This window comes from Oculina patagonica, chromosome 3, assembly GCF_052425735.1.
Source record: "Oculina patagonica isolate OP01 chromosome 3, crgOcupat, whole genome shotgun sequence".
In the NCBI taxonomy this organism is placed as follows: domain Eukaryota; kingdom Metazoa; phylum Cnidaria; class Anthozoa; order Scleractinia; family Oculinidae; genus Oculina; species Oculina patagonica.
Window position 1 is genome coordinate 8,971,055 of NC_135760.1, and position 20,923 is coordinate 8,991,977.

The 20,923-nt window shown below is 40.2% G+C and overlaps 1 protein-coding gene across 2 annotated transcripts in view; it reads left to right on the forward strand.

The window, feature by feature from the left end:
- Positions 1-20,923, forward strand: part of LOC144646384 (citron Rho-interacting kinase-like) — a 34,219-nt gene that overhangs the window by 8,618 nt on the left and 4,678 nt on the right. For both annotated transcript variants that reach the window (XM_078505940.1, XM_078505941.1), the window contains exons 10-40: positions 542-669; positions 1,290-1,398; positions 1,940-1,993; positions 2,478-2,585; positions 2,754-2,843; positions 3,341-3,382; positions 3,885-3,974; positions 4,765-4,872; positions 5,784-5,876; positions 6,232-6,348; positions 7,370-7,481; positions 7,557-7,654; positions 8,219-8,272; positions 8,959-9,012; positions 9,973-10,041; positions 10,514-10,552; positions 10,759-10,812; positions 11,212-11,283; positions 11,714-11,830; positions 12,342-12,451; positions 12,964-13,047; positions 13,392-13,527; positions 14,296-14,652; positions 15,307-15,481; positions 16,246-16,459; positions 16,994-17,082; positions 17,864-18,050; positions 18,628-18,716; positions 18,791-19,056; positions 19,632-19,712; positions 20,076-20,220. In XM_078505940.1, coding sequence (XP_078362066.1) covers positions 542-669; positions 1,290-1,398; positions 1,940-1,993; positions 2,478-2,585; positions 2,754-2,843; positions 3,341-3,382; positions 3,885-3,974; positions 4,765-4,872; positions 5,784-5,876; positions 6,232-6,348; positions 7,370-7,481; positions 7,557-7,654; positions 8,219-8,272; positions 8,959-9,012; positions 9,973-10,041; positions 10,514-10,552; positions 10,759-10,812; positions 11,212-11,283; positions 11,714-11,830; positions 12,342-12,451; positions 12,964-13,047; positions 13,392-13,527; positions 14,296-14,652; positions 15,307-15,481; positions 16,246-16,459; positions 16,994-17,082; positions 17,864-18,050; positions 18,628-18,716; positions 18,791-19,056; positions 19,632-19,712; positions 20,076-20,220 — 3,541 coding nt within the window. The remainder of the gene's footprint in view (positions 1-541; positions 670-1,289; positions 1,399-1,939; positions 1,994-2,477; positions 2,586-2,753; positions 2,844-3,340; positions 3,383-3,884; positions 3,975-4,764; positions 4,873-5,783; positions 5,877-6,231; positions 6,349-7,369; positions 7,482-7,556; positions 7,655-8,218; positions 8,273-8,958; positions 9,013-9,972; positions 10,042-10,513; positions 10,553-10,758; positions 10,813-11,211; positions 11,284-11,713; positions 11,831-12,341; positions 12,452-12,963; positions 13,048-13,391; positions 13,528-14,295; positions 14,653-15,306; positions 15,482-16,245; positions 16,460-16,993; positions 17,083-17,863; positions 18,051-18,627; positions 18,717-18,790; positions 19,057-19,631; positions 19,713-20,075; positions 20,221-20,923) is intronic.

Genomic DNA, 20,923 nt, shown 5'->3' on the forward strand with positions numbered 1-20,923 from the left:
GTCCGTTCACAGTCGTTGCAGACGTTTTTCGTGATGGCAGAAATATAATCCTATTATTTTAGGCGGTAACTAACAGTTTTAACATGCCGCTTTTGTTGTAACTCTCTTTTGGAAAACGTTCGGTTTTGTTTCGTTCATGAAGGCAGTGACGAAGCTTACCTACCGACGTTTGCGCGAGAAATTACCCTGTTGCTGTTTCTACATATTAAAAAAAACTGAGGAACAGAAAAGCGAAATAATTTCTATTTTTTTGCCGGTAAAAAATTGAAGGGTTGGCGGGCTAGTCTTTTGTCGCCTAAACCCAATTTAGTCCAAATTTATGTGGTGTCGCGGCTTGTCAAATTCTATGTCTTCGCGACACCTTTATTAAATTAAAAAATCTCTTGCACAGTTGAAAGTCTCGGACTTCTATGTCGTTGTCGGAATTCGTCCAAACCCTTTGTTGAATATCCGAAATAAACTTTTATTCTTGACAACTGTCGCGAGTCCAGTGGATTAATAATAAATTAAATTAATATTGCTTAAATTCTTCGGCTAACAGGACTTGCAAAGACGGTTAGATCTGGAGAGAGCGGAGAGAAACAAGACGGATTCCGCCACACTTAAACTGCTATCTGAACTGAAAGAGGACAGTGAAAAGGCGAATGAACTAAGAGACCAGGAAAGCAGGTTAGCGGATGAATACTGTAAACAAAACTCTTGTTGAACATTTCGTGATTTCAACGCACAAACCTGGCCTTGCAGTCCCGGAAAAACAGGTTTGGAGGTCGTGCTTATAAATTATATGGATTGCATTTCGACCCGCAAGACGCACGGTATTTCCCTGGAACTAACAGCGCTCTGCCCTCTTTCGCGCACTTTTATCCTTCTTCTTTTAATGTTGTTTGGGAGAACGAAGAAAAGAGAGTTGTATTCTAAAAATCTTGTGTTAGCAAGGTCTAAAAGAATCACAACATGTAACCTAAATGTACATAATATTTCGCACGCTCAAATGCCCCCGTGCATGAGAATCGAGGCGAAAAATCCCAGTACTTACAAATAAAATAAATCAGGAATAGCCTTAAGAATGCTAAATCCTCTTACAGTTGGCCTTTTTCACTGGAAAAAAGGGAGCTACCATTTATTAATCGTATCTGACGAATGACAACAAAACAATTGTAAAACATGCAAATATTAGGGGTTACGATTTTTATTTTTTTACCGACTGTACACTGAAAGACGTGCGTTCTCTGGCAAAAATGTTTTATATACTATCATGTGCTTTCTTGTTGCTATATTTTTTTGCGCAGAGAGAATCTAGAAGACCTTCAACAGATTGTAGCCCAGATGGAAAACGATCGATTTATCGCGAGTAGACGTGCACAAAGGCTGGAAGAGGAACTCAAATCACAAGAAAAGGTGAAAAGGAAAACATAACGAGTTTTTGCTATGTGAAATCCTCACGGTATGATGTACAAGCCTCTGCTATCTAAAGAAATCAGTTCGACTTTAATAACGTAATATTAACAACAAATCCTAAAGTAGAAAATATCTTTTTTCTTTCTAAGTTAAACTTTTTATACAAATTCTTAAGAACTCTTTGGAGATCAAACGGCCGTTTTATCGGAGCGAGCGAATGCCGAAATGGGCGAATAAAATAGGCGTTTGCCTTCAAGAAGAGGGGGGGGGGGAAGGGGGGGTTATCAACTGTGTGATCCCCGCGAATTATTTTTGCCCTCGGGCGACTATATAACTTTTCTATATAACGAATAACGGGCACCCAAATTTTAAAAATTTGGGCCCCCTTTTTAGGGAAGTTGGGGGGGGGGGGGGGGGGAGGATGTATATGACGGAATTATCAAATGTCAATTCATATAAAGTGAAACTTTCCATTCTGTGTATCGCGCAAACGTCAAAACACTTATTTTTATTTTATTTATTTTTATTTTCTATCTTACAGCTACTTGAAGTCAGCAAGAACCGAATCAACGACCATCAAGCCAGAATGACAAAGGTAAATATTTTCATTTAACCCCGTCTTCTGTTTCAAATCGCCTATGTTATTACCTTGTCTCGAGTAGTTCTGTCATGAGTTGGTGATCAGTTAATACAAGCTAAAAAAAGCGTACTTATTTTTGGCCAGAATGTCTAGCGTGTACAAGTAAAGTGAATTAGGGTTTTCTCCTAGACCCATTCCCCATCCACCCCCGCGACAGTGAAACAAGAGGAATTGCGTCTCACGTTAGGAAAAAAAAAAGAGACTGCTCGCAGTCTAAGACAACGCAGCATTTCGTTTTTAGCATGAGAAGTTGTCTTTGCTCAGTAAAGAAGAATCTCGAGGCAGTGCGTGTACACGGAGTGGGTGTATGCCGCCAGACACGCGCGCGCGCAATCGGCCTTCGCGCGACTTTAGGAAAAGCAACCAGTTGATCAATCTTTAAGTATACAGTACCCACGGTTTGTTGATGTTGATTTTTACCATTTTTCGTTTTGTGAAGATGAATGAAGAAGCCAAGAGAAGCATGGTGGAATGGCAAGAAAAACTTGACAAAGTCACCAAAGACAGCGAAGAAAGGATATCTGAACTGCAGCAAAAGTTGGCTAAAGTAGTTTAGTCTGAAATGTCAGCGTCCTCTCGACCCATGACATTTCAGACTAAAGTAAGTTCTAAGTGATTTATTACTTACAGAACTTGTAGCAAGTGGTATTGTGGGTCTCTGGTCCAGGATTACACCGATCGATATAAGTCTAATGTTGAATTTGTTCTTGTCCAGTCCTTGCAGTCAAATCAAGAGGCAACAGAGTTATTGGATAATGTGCGGAAGAGCAAGGAGGAGCTACAGGCGGAACTGGAGAAGCTACAGGTGTGGTATTAATTGCCTGCTTACATGTAAAAAGCTGATAGTCCCGGGCTGATAGCACGATAATGCTTATTTACAACATCTAAATTCAAGACCCAGAGCGAAAATAAATCCTCAGTTTATAGTTTTGTACGATTGGAAAAATGTTATGACAACTGTCTGGGCAAACTGTTAATTTTTCGGGGCGCCCTTCGTGGCGCCCGCCGGAAAGGCAAGCTCTCTTTACGTAGCACTAGCTGACGTTTTCGTTGGCGCGCGACGACAAAATACGCAAAGAAGAATAGGCGCAGGGACCCCACCCCCCCCCCCCCTATTTTTGGCGGCGATCGCCGCTCGTCGTCGCGGCTTTTGTCACAAAGCGAGGAAACTGCCAGCTACACAGGCAATTAAAGCTGCACACGAGAGCGTTTATCGTGCTTAAGGTTTTTTCAGATTCTACGTAACCGCGTTTACATGTCTTTCTGCATGTTATAAGAACGAATTTGATTTGATGTTTCTAGAAGTCAAGCAAGTTACCAGCCTCGATGGAAGTGGAAGGAAAGGTAAGCTGTGTTTATTCGGAGAATTTCAGTTGTTTATCGGAAACGATTATGCTTAGCAAACAAGGGGGAGAAATTAGCTACTTTATGTATGCCTGTTGCTTCGCCTGCTGTATTTGCGAAAGAAAAGCAATACTCCTGGCTTTTCCTCTTGGTACTCTGCGTACTCACCACATAAAAACCGCGGACAGAGAAAAGTTAGTCCCTGTTTTTCTTCTTAAACGTGTATTCAAAAAATTTAGATTTTGGTTTAAGGCGTTTTATATACTGTAGAATCCCGATTTCTCGAATATCCAAGGGAAAGAAATCTGGAGTTCGAAAAATTGGGGGTTAAAATTACAGTGTTTGACTGCCGGATTGAAGCAAATCCAGTGGAAAGCGACTTTTGGTTCAAGTGATTGCCGGGAGGCTCGCGTATTGGGGTTTCTACTGTAAACATTGATGTAGGCCTATTGCACGCAGGTTATGAGAAACAGTTTTGGTCTTTTATTCTTTTTACCCTTAGCCCTTTACGCCAACAAGGAGATCAGATAGCGCAGTGATAGGACTAAGGAACAAGGAAGAGTTAGCACAGGAAATATTCAATCGTATAATGGTAAAGAGATAGAAGAGGAAAACTATGTTAACGTTTTTAGAAACATGAAGAGTAGTTTGATGGCTTTCCGGAGTTCAGTGTAGCTAGAGGCGAGGTAGACAGAAGGCAGATTCTTGCAAGCTGTTAGAGCGGTTTTGAGTTGAGTGTCGTAAAATCAAAACCAACAGTTATCACTCTGGACAATCACAAAGAGCACAGGCAATCTAGTGAACCAATCAAAACTCGAAGCAAATACATGTAGCCGGCAAGAAGCGCGGGAAAACGTGTGTCAGCGAGCCACGATTGGTTTTGGTTTTACTTCTGATTGGTGAGAAAGTGGCGCGAGAGTTTTAAACCAATATGGGGGTGAATGAAAACAAGAAAGAAATTATTTCGACACAAAAAAACCGCCCAAAAAGGGGAAAAAAAAAAAAAAAAAAAAAAAAAAAAAAAAAAGGGGAAGGGAAAGGGGGGGGGATTGGTTGAAAAAGTGGCGGGAGATTTTCAGCCCAATCGCCAAGCGTAGTAATGCAAAACCAAAGCAGCAAATTATTTCGACACTGAAAACCGCTCTTAAACGATATGTAAATTCAGTTGTCGCAAATTGGAGCTGCCACTAAATCTTTTACACTTTGAATGAACGTAGAGAGAATCCGCTTTTTTAAAGTTAATATAGGACATGTATCGAAGGACATTACTAACGCAACATTTATAAATGGACATTTCCTATTTAAACGGTGTTGTTCCATAGCATGTTGTTAAAGAGAAGAAATCGTACAAATAAAAAAAAAATTCTCTGTGTTTGTCTCAGTCGTGCAACAGTGCTCAACAGAAGCGCACAGAGGAAGACGATAACAGTCTGCGAGAGCGCTACAGAGAAAAGTCAGGAGAAGTAAGAAAGCTACAAAGTAAAATCATGGTAAGCTTGATCAAATTTTGTACATTAACCAAAATTACTCTTTTCTAGTCAATTCATCTTTCGAACTCGGAGATTCTTCAGACATGCAAGGCTCATCAATACTAGTCCCTCTGCAAATGTTTGTGTCAACTTGAGCACATAGCAAGAAGTTAGGGGGGAGGGGGTGGATGGCACTACGCCCTCAAACCTTTATTATCAGACCACAGCACAAAATTGGTGAAACAAGAGGAGTAAATAATTTGAAACTGTAGAACTTGCCCAGAAACTTTACTTAGGCCCAACACAGTCATTAGGCTACAATTACTTCACCTAATGTGATCCAGTGTGGTAGGAGTGCTTGTCACGTGACTTACCCAGGCCCAAAATGCCACCCTAAACCTAAATCAAACCCTAACCCCAACAACTCAACCCTAATCTTAACCCATAAGCCTTTAACCTGCAACCCTAATCCAGACACTATTATGGGTTATGCTAACCCTAGCTTTCACTCCGTGGTGTCGTAAGTCCTGGTCACGTGACCCCTATTGTTCTCTTTAATTGCGCATTTTAATATCACTTCGCTGCTTAAAGGGGCTATGTCAAGTTATTTTACGTCATTTTTTCCAGAGTACAAAATTACTGTCAAATTGAATGAAACTTCAAAATAATAGTTTTCTTAGCAAGAAAAACACCAAAGTAGTAGCAAAAGGTCAAGAATAAACAAGGATGGTCAAGACTGAGGGAGATTGGAACGATGACGAACGTCAAACGTGAACCTTGGCCATTTTTTATAAAAGCATTGTGCCGTCCGTGAAGCTGGCGTGTGCAACCATCATGATCAGTATTGACCGGATTTTTGGAATGTTAAAATCTAATGGTTACTCAAAGCTCATTACCGAATGGATGGTTATCTGTTTTGCTGTTCTCTTTAGGATCTGGAGGATCAGTTGTTCCAGACTCAGAGAACACAAAAGAAGTTGGAAAAGGAAGCCACAAACAGGCAAGCTCAGGAAGAGAAACTACAGGTAACGTTAAGCGTTTAGTCTGCTCTCGAGCTCATACCGTCGGAGTTTACCCCGGTTTCTAGGAGTATTGCTATTCTGGTTGGTTTGCATGGTAGTTAACCACCCTCCCTTTCTCCGAAAAGATTGTCATGGTATCCTAAGCTTTGGGAAATAAGTGTCTTGCACAAGAACACAGCTCAGTGACTCCTGCCAACTTCGGACCCGGACCACTCGACTGGAGTCCAGCGCGCTAACCATTAGGTCACTGCGCCTCCCACCGTTTTCGTAGTCTTTGATGCATTTCTTGTCAGTTACGTTCTCTTTTGTTGTTTTTTTGTTCTTACGGTCTCGTCATTTACGTATGCATTGTTATTAGGAAACAGAAAAAGAGATGGAAACATTATCGCGCTACAAGAGACAGTTGGAAAATACAAACAGCAGACTAGAGAGCGAGTTAGAGGAAACTAAAAAGCTCATGGCGTCAAGAGATCAGGTTAGTGAACAGGCCTGTATGGTAAATACATCATAAGTAGTTTGGAACAGGAATACAGTTTTGCCAAAACAAAAAAGTTAGGCACGACGAGTAGTCCCCCACTTTTCTCAGAGGGTCGCCCACTACCTCCCCATGACCAAGACATGCTATTGGTTCTTAAAACAATAATAAACAGGTCACAACAATGCCTCTGCGTGCCCTAGAAAACAATAGAAGTAGTGTTTACCACGGGCGAATAAAAATAGAGGTTCTAGTGACGTAGTGGCTGTTGTCAAAATGCCTTTTGTGCAGCTCCATTTTGCTCAAACGGCTCTAAAAAAAAAGTAACTGTTCTTTTTCAGGATCATTCGAGCCGGAAGCTCTGCGAGGGCGCGCGGAATCTCCTCAGATGGCGGCGTTCAGTTATCGGTTTTAGGAAGTTTTGAGAGTATAGCGGTAGGACGTGATTTTGGTGCATACTTCCTTACTTGATTTAACCGGGAGAAAAATTCTGGAGGAACTACTCTTGTCCCCGGTGTGCTGTCTTCACTTCTTTGTCACCTGGCTTCCGTCCTTTGCCGGCCCCCCTTTCGCCTTCTTCCTTCCTAAGAGAAAACGAACTACTGAAAATGGAACCCCCGTATAATGAACGATATTGTTCAGTCCGACCAAAGTTACTAACAGTAAAAAATAAGATGGAAACAGAACACTGGTATACTGAAACCCCCGTTCGAATTTTTCTCCCTTTTTTTTTTTTTATTTTCCCCCCAATACCTTTTCCACGATCTCCTTATTGCTATTACAAATATTTTCACTGTCGATTGCCAACATTACATGCACATTATGCTTGAAAGCTTTGCAAAGCGACAAACGGGCTACGACAAACAGTAACTTACAGTGCGCGCGCCTTCCGTGGCCACTCACATTCTTTTTTTTTTTTTTCTTTTTTTTTTTTTTTTTTTTTTTGCGCCCCCTCCTTCAAGTTTAATCGTCTTTCCCTTTTTTCTAACAAAAATTATCTTTCTTCCTTTTTTCAATTAAGAAAATTGACGCTTTGACTGGAAAGTGTCGGACGTTAGAAGAAATGCTCAAGGAAAACGTTGACCTCAGCAGAAGAAGCTCAGAGGGAGAAATAAAGACACTACTGGAAAATCGTAAGTATGCTTCATCTGATAGAAATTTGCCTGACTAGTCCTCGATTCAACTTACGATTGATGTTTCTTTCAGAGCCATAAACGAAGCAGAATTAGAGAGGTTGTGCGAGGAGAGAGAAGTAATGACAAGAAAGCTAGCAGGACTGGAAAGCGACTTGAAGATACAGCAACAGGTGTGAAATCTTAAGTTTTTTATTTCGCCTTGCAAGATTAGTGCATTGTTAAGAAGCAATGAGGTGACGAGAATAAAGAAAATTATCAAGTTGGAGACATTGTCTTGATGTACAAACAAATTCTCAGAACTAACATTAAAGGGACTATGTCACGGGGATTTCGCAATTTTTTGTTTTAAATTTTTTTGAAATTAAAGGTAGGTATTTACCCTAAATAAATATTTTTTTTAAAAATAAAAAAAAAAATATATCTTTTTTTTTTCCCCCCAAATTAAACTCGCCTTAAAATTTATATTTTTTAAAAATCCGTTAACTTTTTAAAATTTTTTTTAAAAAATTTTTAATAAAAATTTATTTTTTTTTTTTTTCCCCCAAAAAAATATTTTTTTTCCCCCCCATATTAATTAAAAAACCGCAAAATCCTTAACGAAATGTATGGGAAATAGTGAAGAGAATAACCGTATCTATCTCTTTTACCTTCCCTGCCAATAACAGCACCCCCACCTCTACCTTTTTATAGAATTATTTATCAGTGAATTATTGTTGTGTTTCTGACATATTTAGAAAAACGTGTCTGTGGAAAAACAACTTGAAGATGCAGAAAGTAAAGTGAAACAGGTAAGAAAAGAAGTAAAGGAAGGGCGACTGGAATGATATGATGGCGGAAACCGCATCAAAACATTTTAACGCGGATGTAGAGAGATTCTTGTCTTCAATGTCAGTCGTGAAAGTGATAAATGATCATCGCAGTGAATTTCCAATTTAAGCAATTGGAATAAAGAAGCCTGAAAAAAATCCCGTTGAAGCCCTGAATTTTTTTTCAGGCTTCTTTATTCCAATTGCTTAAATTGGAAATTCACTGCGATGATCATTTATCACTTTCATATCCATCTGCAGTTCATATATGAATTATTTCATATACATTACATAATTAATGTCAGTCGTGTTGCCAGCCAATAATATCACTCTTCTATGAAGGCCATCTCCTGTGAGTCTCCAGCACGTTACGTTGTCTATATCAACAATGCAAGTTCTTGGGAAAATAAACAGTCGGGTATCAGCTCCCACAAGGTTTCGCATGAATGGCTCGCTACCCTTCTAGAGAACAATAAACAAACCAGAAGAACAATGCCCCTAGCTCCAAAAACAATAGCAACTGCTACTCTAGAGAACCAGTAGAATTACAAGCTTATGAGAGCTGCTACATAAAATTAAAACCCGTTTAGCTCGTAGCTCGTTGCCCGGAGGCAGGATTCCGAATGCCATATTGAGTCACTAATATTTTATGTGATTTTTCTTGCCAGCTTTCGAAGGACATGGAGCGAAAGGTTAAAGACCTAGAGGCGCAACTAAACGAGGTAAATGAGCGGTGACTGATCAAAGTTTTATTTCCTCCTAGGCTATCATATTCTTCTTCTCCAGTCCACTACCCTGGGTACCAGAGGATGTCCACGGGGAGTGAAGAAAAAGAAAACGGTGTTTACTTTTCACAAAGGGAAAGGGGGGGGTGGGTCGGATCTCAGGATTCTCCGTTAGGCTTTGTCTGATAATATGCGCTGGTCTCGTGATTTAGTTTTTGTTTTTACCGTACCCAAATTCGAAAGTGCCATGAGCGCGTTTTTTTTCCTGTTTTCCTCGTTATCAGTCCTGCCTGTATGCCACCATATCACGGTCTCTTTGAAGTAAAGAAGTGGTATGTACGATAAATTAAAAAGAGGGTTAAAAAAAAAAAAGATTTTAATTTTAATTGGGTGTTTGGCGGTGGAAAAAAAAAAACCCCCCAAAAGGCGCGCCTCTTTTGTAAGGTTTTTTTTTTTTTTAAAAAAAATAAAAAAAAAAAAAAAAAAAAAAAAAGAAAAAAAAAAAAGAAAAAAAAGAGATGTTTTCTTTTTCCCCCCCCCCCCAACCAAACAAAAACAAAAAAAAAAAAAAAAAACTTAACCATTCATTCACATACAACCTTTCGTGTTTTATTACTTTTGTCAAAATTTAACTTGGCACAAATGCAATTTGGCCTCAAAATGCTTCAACTTATTTTGACCATTTTTATTATTATTTTCAACTGATTCTTCATTGTTTTTACCTATTCAGCTCTCAGGTGACAATCACACTAAGCCATTTACGAGTGTCGAATCTTAGAAAGTACAACCTAAACTTTTGAAGATTGTCCTGAAAAATGGCGTCCACTAGCTAAGGCAGTCTTGTTAAAACTGACAGAAATCTTGAGCATTGCGCAACTCATGACAACAGGCTATTACTTACATTGTTCATATATTTAGAAAGTCGCTACTGAACATTTAACGTTCTGTGTCTTACAGGTTTCGACGGAGTGCTCCACACTAAAGACCACTAAGAAGGCACTGGAGGAGACTATCCTTAAACTTGAGGTAATATAGTCAGCTCCTCTTAACGAACACTACGCTAAAACGATCACCTTCCATCAATCTCTTCCTTTGTTAGTTTGAAATTCATCTCCATGCAGGGGCGGCTATCCTTAAACTTGCGTTTATGCTGTTAGCTTTTTATTTCGGAATCCCTAACATGATCCCCTCAATGATCCCCTCCCCTAACATGATTCCGCATTTCCATGTGCCTCTCATTTTCACACAAGGCGGAAATCTCTTTAAACGGGTCAGAGCCGGTTCTAGCCCGTTCGCTATAAGGTTGTTTTGTTCTATGACTGTTTCAGTGGAGAAAGACCCCAGTATATTCAAGCAATAACAACAAAAGTGATTGAGATGTTATCGATCAGAAAATTCTTCATCAGTTCTTTAGGAGTGTACTGTGTTTAACTTAAAAATCTTTTCCGTGCACAAAGCATTGATCTGTAATATGTTTGCATTCTTTGTTCATTTGTAGAATGATATTGACACCAGGGAATTTGAGCTAGAACTCAAGGTAAGTTGTCCAAAGCAAACAAATAGTATACCTTTCTTTCTTCCGGCTTGTAATAACGTAATACGTGTTTTCACTAGCGGGCACACCGTTCTAGTGTCCCAGTCTTTATATAACCAGGCTTCAGCTAATTCTCTGATTCGTAAGATAGTGTGCTGTGTTCCTCGCATAACATTTTAGCTTATTTAACCGATTTGTTTTGGTTCTAGGCCGCTGCTAGGCAAGATAAGATTACCAGAACTATGCAGGAGAATCGTTCAGAGGTAAACCTTTTTGTTTATTCCTTTTTGCTCAATTTAACATTTCACCTGGAACATCTAAGTCTTAATATTTCAGGGATTACTGTTTCTTTCGGAATTACTCTTGATGGGAACCAAAACTGTAGCAATGCTCGGCTGGGTGCTTTCTACTTAACAAGGCCCGTTGTGCTTTCGGAATTATATGATCGTTTTTAAAAGTCGATCTTGTGTTGTTTGCTTTTCAGTTTTCTGAAAATATCACTGAGTTGGAAGTAAGTTATAACAAGTGTGAAAGACGGACAAGACTTGGATCCTTCCAAGAACTAGCTCCCTTGCTTTCTTTCTACAGAGGAGAAAAAACAAACTTCCGCACTCTAAAAATCTAAAACGACTTGCGCTCTTTCTTTCTTTTTGTGTAAACAGGTTGTCCAAGAAATGCACGAGCAACTTGGTGAAATGTCTGATCGCTGCAACGAAGTAGTGTCACAAAATAAGGTAATACTCGTGCATTTCATGAGGTTTGGGGAGGTCGTATAAAATTACAAATGATTCGCGACTTTTCTAACACGTGTCATTTTCAAGACATAATGAAAACGTTTTCGATTTTTATTGTCCGTTCAGAAAATTGTCACGTGCGAATACTCCGAGAGTATTATTATACTTGTCAGCATGTTGTGTGACGTTCTTTAGCTAAAAGGGAGCGGGGGCAGCAAATGTTTTCTTTCTTTTTTTTTGACCAATTGACCACGTGCGTTTCGAGCGCTTGGCACCGCTTACGTGTTTTCCCGCACTTGAAACGGAGAGTGACTTTTCCCGCGCTTTATGCATCTTTTTGCCCGAATGATAATTGGGTTCTTAGGGTTGCGTTACGTTACGGCATGCCATTTAAACTTCATGTATGTAACAGTGTCCTGTCGATTTTTAGGAGTTGGAAAAGAAGGTGGAAGAACTCACAGAAGAGAATTGCGATCTTAAGATGGCGAAAGAGAAACTTGAAGATGAACTGAATGAGAAAAAGAGAGCAGCAGAAGGCATTGAATTTGTAAGTCTGCGTGAAAACTGTCCTTGCTATTTATCATGCATCCATAATTCCCCTTTTCTGGGATTATCAATGCGCCGTTTTAAATAAAATTATCCTACCCTTTCCCCTTATCCTGGATACGCTTTCTTAAGTGATTTATTCTTGTGTTTCAGTAGAATCCCAATTTCTCGAACCAATTTTTTCGTTTCCTTTGGATAGTACTTCTCTGTAATTTTTCCCCGATTTCTCAAAGCAATTTTTTTTCCCTTGAGGTCCGAGAAATCACGATTACACTGTATATTTTTTTAAAAAAAATACTGATGAGCGGTAGACTTGACGAGTGACGTAGTTCTTTTCGCTCATTCAGAAATCTGAAAAATACTGATGGGCTATGAACAGTCAAAATGTAACCAGTATTTAGAATTTTCTATTTTAAGAGGCAATTAGACGTTACCTTGCCAACAACTTTCTCGTAACGATCAGCCATTATGGCCAGTTGAACCGGTCAGTTTAATTTCTGCTCTGTTCACAGACTAACTCGATGTTGAAATCTACCTGTACCATGCTGGAAAACCAAGTCGAAGAGCTGGAGATTATAAACGAAGATTTTGAGGAGAAGCAATTACAGTGGAATGTAGCAAGGTATTATTTCCTTTTCCATTCGCGGGGAATACATATTTTGGATGCACCTTGCAATTTTTTACATTTTGGGCACAATTTGAGGCGATTTTTTCAAGTGAGAGTTTGTCCTGGTGGAGAGGTGTTGTGTTAATTTTCTCATATTTTATCATAATTAGCCCATACCGTGATACCACGACAAACGTCCCTCACTTTGCGCGCAAATTTTAATCCTGGCGAAAACAATAGACAGTTAACTTGTCTTAGTTTTGCGCGAAAAAATTCTTTATTCAAGATGCATATATGGAAGTGCAACCTAATTAGGAAAATCTTCGTAACCCCGAAATATTTTCTATTCACACTGCCAGAAAGACGCCCTCTTGGATTCGTCGTGACGATTGGGGATAGTTTGTTCCTTAATCTCAGTTCGCAAAAGAGAAAACGGCGGACGAAGGCGCAAGAATCATGCGCTCGGAAATGACTGGAAAAGTACTATTTCACATTATTCTTGATCAATGTTTTGTTCTGTTTTCTAGGAAAGAGTTGGAGCAGAAAATAGAGAAAAGTGATGGTGAACTTTTGGAAGCCCAGCGCTCCTTGGAACAGCAGAAATTGGCACGGTGAGAAAGAAAACAGTCAGAATAACTCTTTTGCGCTTCATGCAACAGGCATTGTGGGGTCCCTATAAAACGTGTTCTAGTCTTGCGGAATCGGTGATACGTTACGGCCTTCCTTCCAAACGTACACCGTAAAAATATTAGAATTGTTTTCAGCGAAAAAGCCTATTTTCGTAGCTCTACAAAGTGAAGAGTTTTAACACGTAGATTTGTTATCTTTGGATGGTAAAACCAAAGCATTTCAAAATTGATCGCGCACGAGTATTACCATCTAAAACGTTTAAATACGATGGCGGTTTGTAGTGAACATAAAACATTTTAAATACGTCTGTGGAATTTCCTCATAGCTCTGGCGCTGAAGAGAAAGTGACCAAGCTGCAAGAGGCGTTGAAGGAAGTGCAAAAGACGCATATCAAGGAAGTTGACGAGATGAACGCACAACTGGAGAGACAAAGAGAACGAACTGAGGAGCTCACGGAAGCGGTAAGTTCCAATAAATAAACAGAAGAGAATTTGGCATCATTGGACTGTTTGCAGGGTTTTTTCTCCCTTTCAACATTTGCGCGGTCGATCTGTGGTCGCGTTGCGCACAATATAGTCATATAGTCTAAAACAAACAAAGTGCGCGTCAGAAACATTTTTCTATTTTCAATCAAGCCAAGGCGAACACAATAATAATAATAATAATAATAAATATATTTTTATAGCGCCTATCCAGGCCTCCTCTAGGCGCTTACAAATCATTCTATAGTTCTACAAATCATTCTATCTACACGAAAAACAAAGGGAAAACGCGCGTAAACCAAGATATGCTTCTATTTCTTTATCTCGACATGTACCGAACGTGATTTTTAGGCGATTTCCCACTTGTATATGTGCTCCAAGTCTTCTCGAAATCAAGCGACATGCCGGACGCTGTGTACAGGCAATGCAAAAAAAAAAAACGGTTAGCGATGAAACGGATTGCAAGCCCTTTAAATTATCTACAATTTGAAAGAATCAATCTCGTCAACTATACCCTTTTTCAGCCGGTCGTTGATCCGGCTTGTGTCATGCCAACGACTCTTTGCTGCCATTTCATGTCACCCTATTTGACTCAGCAAAGGATTTTATCTCGCCTGCAAATATAGCCCCGATTCATCGCTCCCGTCGTTTGGGGCGTTTGCGAACGCGCAGAGGCTGAAGTGATGAGAGGGGACTGTATTCGTAAGCTAGGTTTTACTCTGATATAGAAAAAAAATCGCTCAACAGCTCAGCGAAGCAGAGACCAAATCTGGCATGGCGCAGCTCGACATCAAATCCCTGGAACGCAAACTTCAACTTCAAATCGAGGACAACAACAAGCTTGAGATCGAGGTCGAGCGACTGAACAGTCACACGTCCAAGCTGAAGGCCAGTAACTTCGAGTTAAACCAGAATATAGAGGCAGCCATGGAGAAATGTGACGAGCTTACATGTGAACGCGCCGCACTAGCTGAACAGCTGGATCTAATGGAGGCCTCGCACGCTGAGGAACGCCTGAAGCTAGAGGCGACTAGCTCACAGCAGACTAAGCTGATAGACTTCCTACAATGCAAGGCTGAAGGCCAGGCACCTAAGAAGAAAAAGGTGAGGTCATCACTGTTTATAAAATTATGATGGCTCTATCAACTTCTAAGTGATATTGGTAGAAACTCATCCGTGTTCCATTGGAAATCCGCGAATCTGATTGTTACTCCCATGGTTTTCTTTTCGCTGATAGAACAAAATGGCACACGCGTTGCTCTTTAAAGGGACAATTATTCTTGACTTTTGGCTTTATAAAAATGCAAAAAATAGTTGAATTTGGACTACAGAGTTTGTACTAAAACAAGAGACTACCTGCCCCCGCTTTCTATGAGCGATAGTCAACTCGGCTGCGCCTCGTTAACTATTCGCTCGTAGAAAAGCCTGGTTCGAAGTCTAGTTGTATTAAGAAACAGAGATATTTTGTTTTATTTTCCCTGAGATTATTCTTCAAAACAAAATTGTACTGTAATAACTAGTTTTACTTTAGCTCATTTTATTGTTAAAACTTTGACCCGAACTAACGCTATAGTGTTAGGTCTAAAGTAGTTTTTGAAAAAAAAAAACTGCTTTTAAGTAGAAAGAGTTTCGGTAGACGTACTCGTATTTTTCCCCCAATACGTTAAGTAAAAACGCCGTTTTATCAGTACGCAGAAAAACAAATGCGTTTGTAGACTGCAGTAGACTGACTGCTTGGATTTATTTTTTAATTCTCAGCTCATTGGCGGCGGTGGAAAGTCATGGCGTAAGAAACCAGAAAACAACATCAACGTGGTGCCACAGCAGTGGAGAGACTTGCAAAAGGCGCTGGAGAAAGAAAGAGCGTCCAGTCTTAAACTACAAACTGAGGTGAACAGGATTCGTCAAGAAATGCAGGCTGCCAAAATGGAAGGTAACTGCAAAGCGCGTCAATTTTAGATTCTACGTTTGACGAAGATACATTCAACCTTCTGTATGCGGACACACTTTAGCCTGATCCAGGCGTTCGGTTAGTTGAAGAGTTGCGCAAAAAAACCGGATAAGTGCGAAGAACGGCGAGTGGAAAAAAAATGGCGAGGCTTTTTTTTGTTCTCGCGCTGCAACCAACTAACCAAAGCGCCCACACGCTAGACACCCATGGGACCCGAAAAATTGCCCGGTTAGGAGACATGTCGTTTCAAGGTCAGGGAAAAAAAATCAGGAAATTTTGCAAAAAGTCAGGGAAAAACTTAGTTCTTTTCAAAGTCAGTGAAAAGTCAGGGAATTTTGGCTGAAACAAGAAAACAAAATGGATTTGTTCGTGAAGTCAAATGCCGTGCGTTCAGAATCCCGTGTAAAACGTAAAGAGATCGAAAACGAAGAGAAGACTATCGATGGTCTGCGAAAGAAGCTGAAGCAAATGTAAAAAACGGTTGGGCTTATTTGTTAATTCACCTTATTCAAGGTCAGTGAAAATTGTTTTGAGGTCAGTGAAAAGTCAGGACATTTTTGGGGTTCTAATGAGTGGCAACCCTGAACTTACGCGAGGTGTCTTTATTACTGTTGTGGAAATTGACTAGGCTGTTACAATATCAGATAACTTTAAAATCGCAGACACGTTTATTGTTTAGTCATGATGATCGTTTAACATGTCACCCTAGAATGTTAGACGTGGAGTCTGGTTATTTTCATCTGCAGCGGCGCATTGGAAATCACAGCATCAAAGTGCTAACAATGCCACACCCAAACCAGCCCAGACCTACGCGGTCCTATCAGCGATCCAACAGTCGCCTAGCAACCAGCCGAGTCCGTTAGGCGCCCAGAACCAGTCGAAGAATGCTAATGCTACTCCAGCCGGCCGCGGGACTTCACACAGACCTAAAGAGAGAATGCATCACAATATTCCACACAGGTATGACGACCTTTTAATGGGCCGTTAATTAGCTACGTTACGGAGCGAAAATCTGGAAAAATTTGGATTAAATTCTTCATCTTTGTTGGAAAACAGTTTGCAATCCTTTTCAAGCTTCCTCGCCGTTTCCATTGATCCTCGTTTGTTCCTTTTTTTATAGGCAAAGTATCACCTTCTACCTTAATAAACTAGCGAATGCACCCGAAAAGCATCACAAAGCCATCTAGAGTTTTTCTACTGTCTGAGTGTCGTAAAACCAAACTCATAGCAAAGGCATTGGCTAATCGCAGCAACCAATCAGAATTCGTGCCAAATACATGTAACGGGCGCTAAACGCGGGAAAAAACACGCGATCAAGTCGTGATTGGCTTTGGTTTCGCATCTGATTGGCTGAGTAGGAGGTGGGAGTTGTATAAACCAATCACAGAGCTTAGTAAAGCAAAATTAAAATGATTCTAGATCGCTTTCGATAATCAGAAGAGTTGGATATCTTTCTAACGACATGCCTGGTTTTTCTTTTGTTTGTTTCCACAGGTTTGTGAACGCCCTAAACATGCGCGCCACCAAGTGTGCCACTTGTCTGGACACTCTTCACTTTGTGCGACCCTCGTCTCGTTGCGCTGGTAAGCCGGATCTTCATTTACCGTATTTATTCGATTAAGCGCCCTGGGCGCTTATTAAATTTTGGACCTTGAGGGTGGGCGCTTATTCGAGGCTTGGTGCTTATTAAATTTTCACTATTTTCAGCAAGTAGTAAGTTTATTTTACAATAAAACAATAAATAATAACAAAACGTAAAGGTGTACCAAAGCAAAATTTTAACCGTTCATTGAAAGTTTCTCTTAGTAGTTTACCTTCTTGGTGGGGTGGGGGTGAGCGCTTATTCGAGGCTGGGCGCTTATTTACTTTTCCTACCTTTAGGGTGGGCGCTTAATCGAATAAATACGGTATTCTGAAGGCTATAAAAAATTGAGACAGAGCAGTTTTCAATCGATTATCGTAAAACCAAAACCAGAGTAATCAATTTGACCAATCACAAACGAAGCAGGCATACTATTACAGTGAACCAATCAAAACTCGAAGCAAATACACGAAGCCGGTGCCAAGCGCGGGAAAACGTGTGTGAGCGAGTCACGATTGGTTTTTTGTTGTATTTCTGATTGCTTGAATGAGAAAGTGGGCAATTTTCTAAACCAGTCACTAAGCATACAGTAGTAATGCAAAACCAAGGGAAAAGCGAATTAATTTCGACACTCAAGTGAAATCGACCTATAGTCACTGCAGTATTAACACATTTGTAAAGTTTTCATCTGTTGTGTACGCAGCAAATGCCTCGAAAAGCCGTTGCGAAATCGTCTTGGCCGTCGTTTGTACTGATGGCATTTTAAAACTTTTCCTCCACAGAGTGTGGCCTGGTATGCCATGTAAAGTGTGCACCTAATCTGCCGCGTACCTGCGGCCTGCCGAGCCAGTTTGTGGAACACTTTAGCGAGACACTTCAGGAACAGAAGAACGATGAAAATGACAAAACCAACTCACAGAGCTCCACTAGGCTGGGAGGCAGAAGAGAAGGATGGCTGCGAGTTCCACGGTATGACGTCACGACTCAGCGTTCTCAATCCGTGTCATTCTTTTCAAATCTCGGTCATTCTTGTTTTATTTTAATTTATAATAATTACCCTTTGGCAGGGCCGTACCCGCTTTAAGGCAAATCGAGGTTTTTTTTTCGTTTTTGTTGTTTTTCAGCTTTTTTTAAGGGAGAAAGTAAATAATTAGGAAGAGAATTTAACCATGAACATTGCCTCAGTCATATTTTTTTTCGAGGTGAAGTTAATGTTTTACACTCGCAAAAAATGACTTAAAGTATTGTGACATGGATTTATTGTAACGTTAGTTAAGCCTGGTTTTTACTAGCGACGCAAGCACAAGGGCAATCACGCAAAAAGGACAAATTTTGATCCTTGTGCTCCTTGTGCTTGCGCTTGTTCTTTTGCTTGAGTCGAAGCCAGGGAAAAAAGAGCTGTTATCTTTGCGCTTGTACTTGCGTCGCTAGTGAAAACCAGGCTCTAGAGGTTTGCCCGAACAGATCACGCAGCCGGTCACGCCATGTTGATAGAAGTCCCAAACAAATGTCTATTAAATCACAATAAACGGCTTTTATTTTTCAGTTGCGGCTCGGTGAAGCATGGATGGGAGAAAAAGTGGGTTGTTGTCGACGATCAAATGTTACAACTCTTCGACAAAGAAAATATGGGAGGTAGGAAAGTAGTTTTCCTTTGCAGTTTGTTTTGATTTCTTGATTTAAAACTTGATTTTTCTTTTCTTTTCCAGAAAATTCATCTCCATCAGAGGTGTTGCACCTGTGCGGTAAAGACGGTCACGTGACTGTTCACTCTGCCGTTATGTCATCAGAACTGATGGGTACCGCCCCCACCGACCTGCCTTACATACTGAGAGTGGAGTCACGACAGAGATGCTGGCCTGTTCAGAACCTATACTTACTGGCGCCCTCATTCCCTGTCAAACAGAAATGGGTCACCTCTTTGGAGTTTGTGCTGGATGAGATAAAGAAGAAAAACAACAATGGCGAGGATCAGGTATGTAAATTGCAGTGGAACGAACGTGTCAGTTAAAGAAGGAATTAGTTAGATTTCGTATTTAACATAACCACATCAAACCCCGTGTCACGAATTTTAGCCAAATTTAGACATAAGAAAAAAAGGCCATCAAATTAAGTGAAAAAATAAATGAAATATGAAAGTAGCCACCTAACGCAGTGAAAGAACATTTCAGTAACACAGCAAATACAAAAGAAAGTACGGATGGAGAAAAAACGAAGAAGATTAAAACGTATTGCTTTGTGGGTTTTTGAAAAACTGTTAGGCTGGAGCTTTTGCAAAGTCAATTTCGTTTGTTTGTAACTTTTGAGTATAACTCCCGGGAGACATATTTGTTTGTAATGGAAGTAATTTCTTCGCTAACAGAAAGTTTCATAGCCAGTATTTTGCAAAACTTAATGACTAAACTCAGCCGTAATACAATCCCTTTAAGTCGGAAGGTGGTCGCTACTCATCAACAGCGAGACAACAACCTCGTTTCCCAGGGGTAGAGAGAAGGACAACTTCCCAACGTGCCGTTCCTTTAACCTTTAACTGTTGTTGTTGCTTTGCAGAAACTAATGGGCAACGTGTTACTGCATTTAGAGGAAGGCGAGCGCCTTGATATTAATTGTACCAAGCTACTAAATGACGAGGTAAGAAGCACAAAAAAATATACATACAGTCGAGACAACATGGATGTCTCAGCGGTTAGAATATTGAACTGTTTTCTTGCAGGCGTAGAAACAAGTGCTATTTTCGGCTAATTTTCGTAGAGATACCCGACAAATGTCCGATTTTTATTGTCCAATCAGAAAAGAGCACGAGTACCCCGAACGGTTTACGACATCTTGTCGTCAAGTGATACACCATATGACGTGGTCTCGTGTAAAAAACAGTCTTGATCAGGCACGGTCAGTTTATATGTAAAAAAAAAAGTAAATTGTCTTTGCTTGACAGTTCTACCTACCTATTTTTATTCAATTTCAAAGCATTTTTTCTTTTCTTTTGCCTTGTAGTTGGTTCTCCTGGGTGCCGAAGAGGGTCTGTATTCCTTGTCTCTTGAGAGCCCAGGCAAAAACTCGCCACGCGCCATTCCTGGAATAGAGAGGGCCTTTCAAATCGATATCCTTAGTGATCTGAACCAGGCTATCATGATTGCAGGTACAGATATAAATGTCGCACAATAACAGTAGTTTCCTTGGAGCCATTGTTTTAGATTTGATTCTTTTAATGGCAGCCTGGCCGAGTGGTTAGGGACAGACCATTATTTTCTTTGGGGGAGGGGAAGTTATCACCAACTGCTCAAGATCGATGGTGCAAAGAAAAAAAATCTTGCAGAGGGTTTAGAAAAATTCTTACTCAGAAAAATTCCCGCACCCCCGTCAAAAAGATAATGGTCCGTCCTTTTGGGCGCTGGACTTGAGTTACGGAGGTTTTCGGGTTTAAATCCTGTTCTGACACTAGATGGCTTTGTTCCCGGTAGTCCGGAGCTTAAGGTCATTGCCCTGAAATAGAACTGAACACAATTTTTTAACCAAACTTCGCCTATTGGTTTATTACTTTAAGGGAACTTAAATTTTGAAATAAAAAAGGGGGGTCACCAGATCCGTTTAAGAGCAGGAAGACCTTGTATCTTCCATATAATGCCTTTAAAATTCCTCTGCGAGTACTAGCAAAGTACACGTTTTTAGCGATAATTTATTTTTTAAACACAAGAATTGATCTGTTTTCATTTTACAGAAAGAACTTGATCGCTACACCCAAAATATGAGAAAAAATCGATAGGTCACCAGACTCGTTTACGAGAAAGCGACAATTTACTTCTCTCGCGGACTAAGCCACATAGAAAAAAGCCGTTTATGTT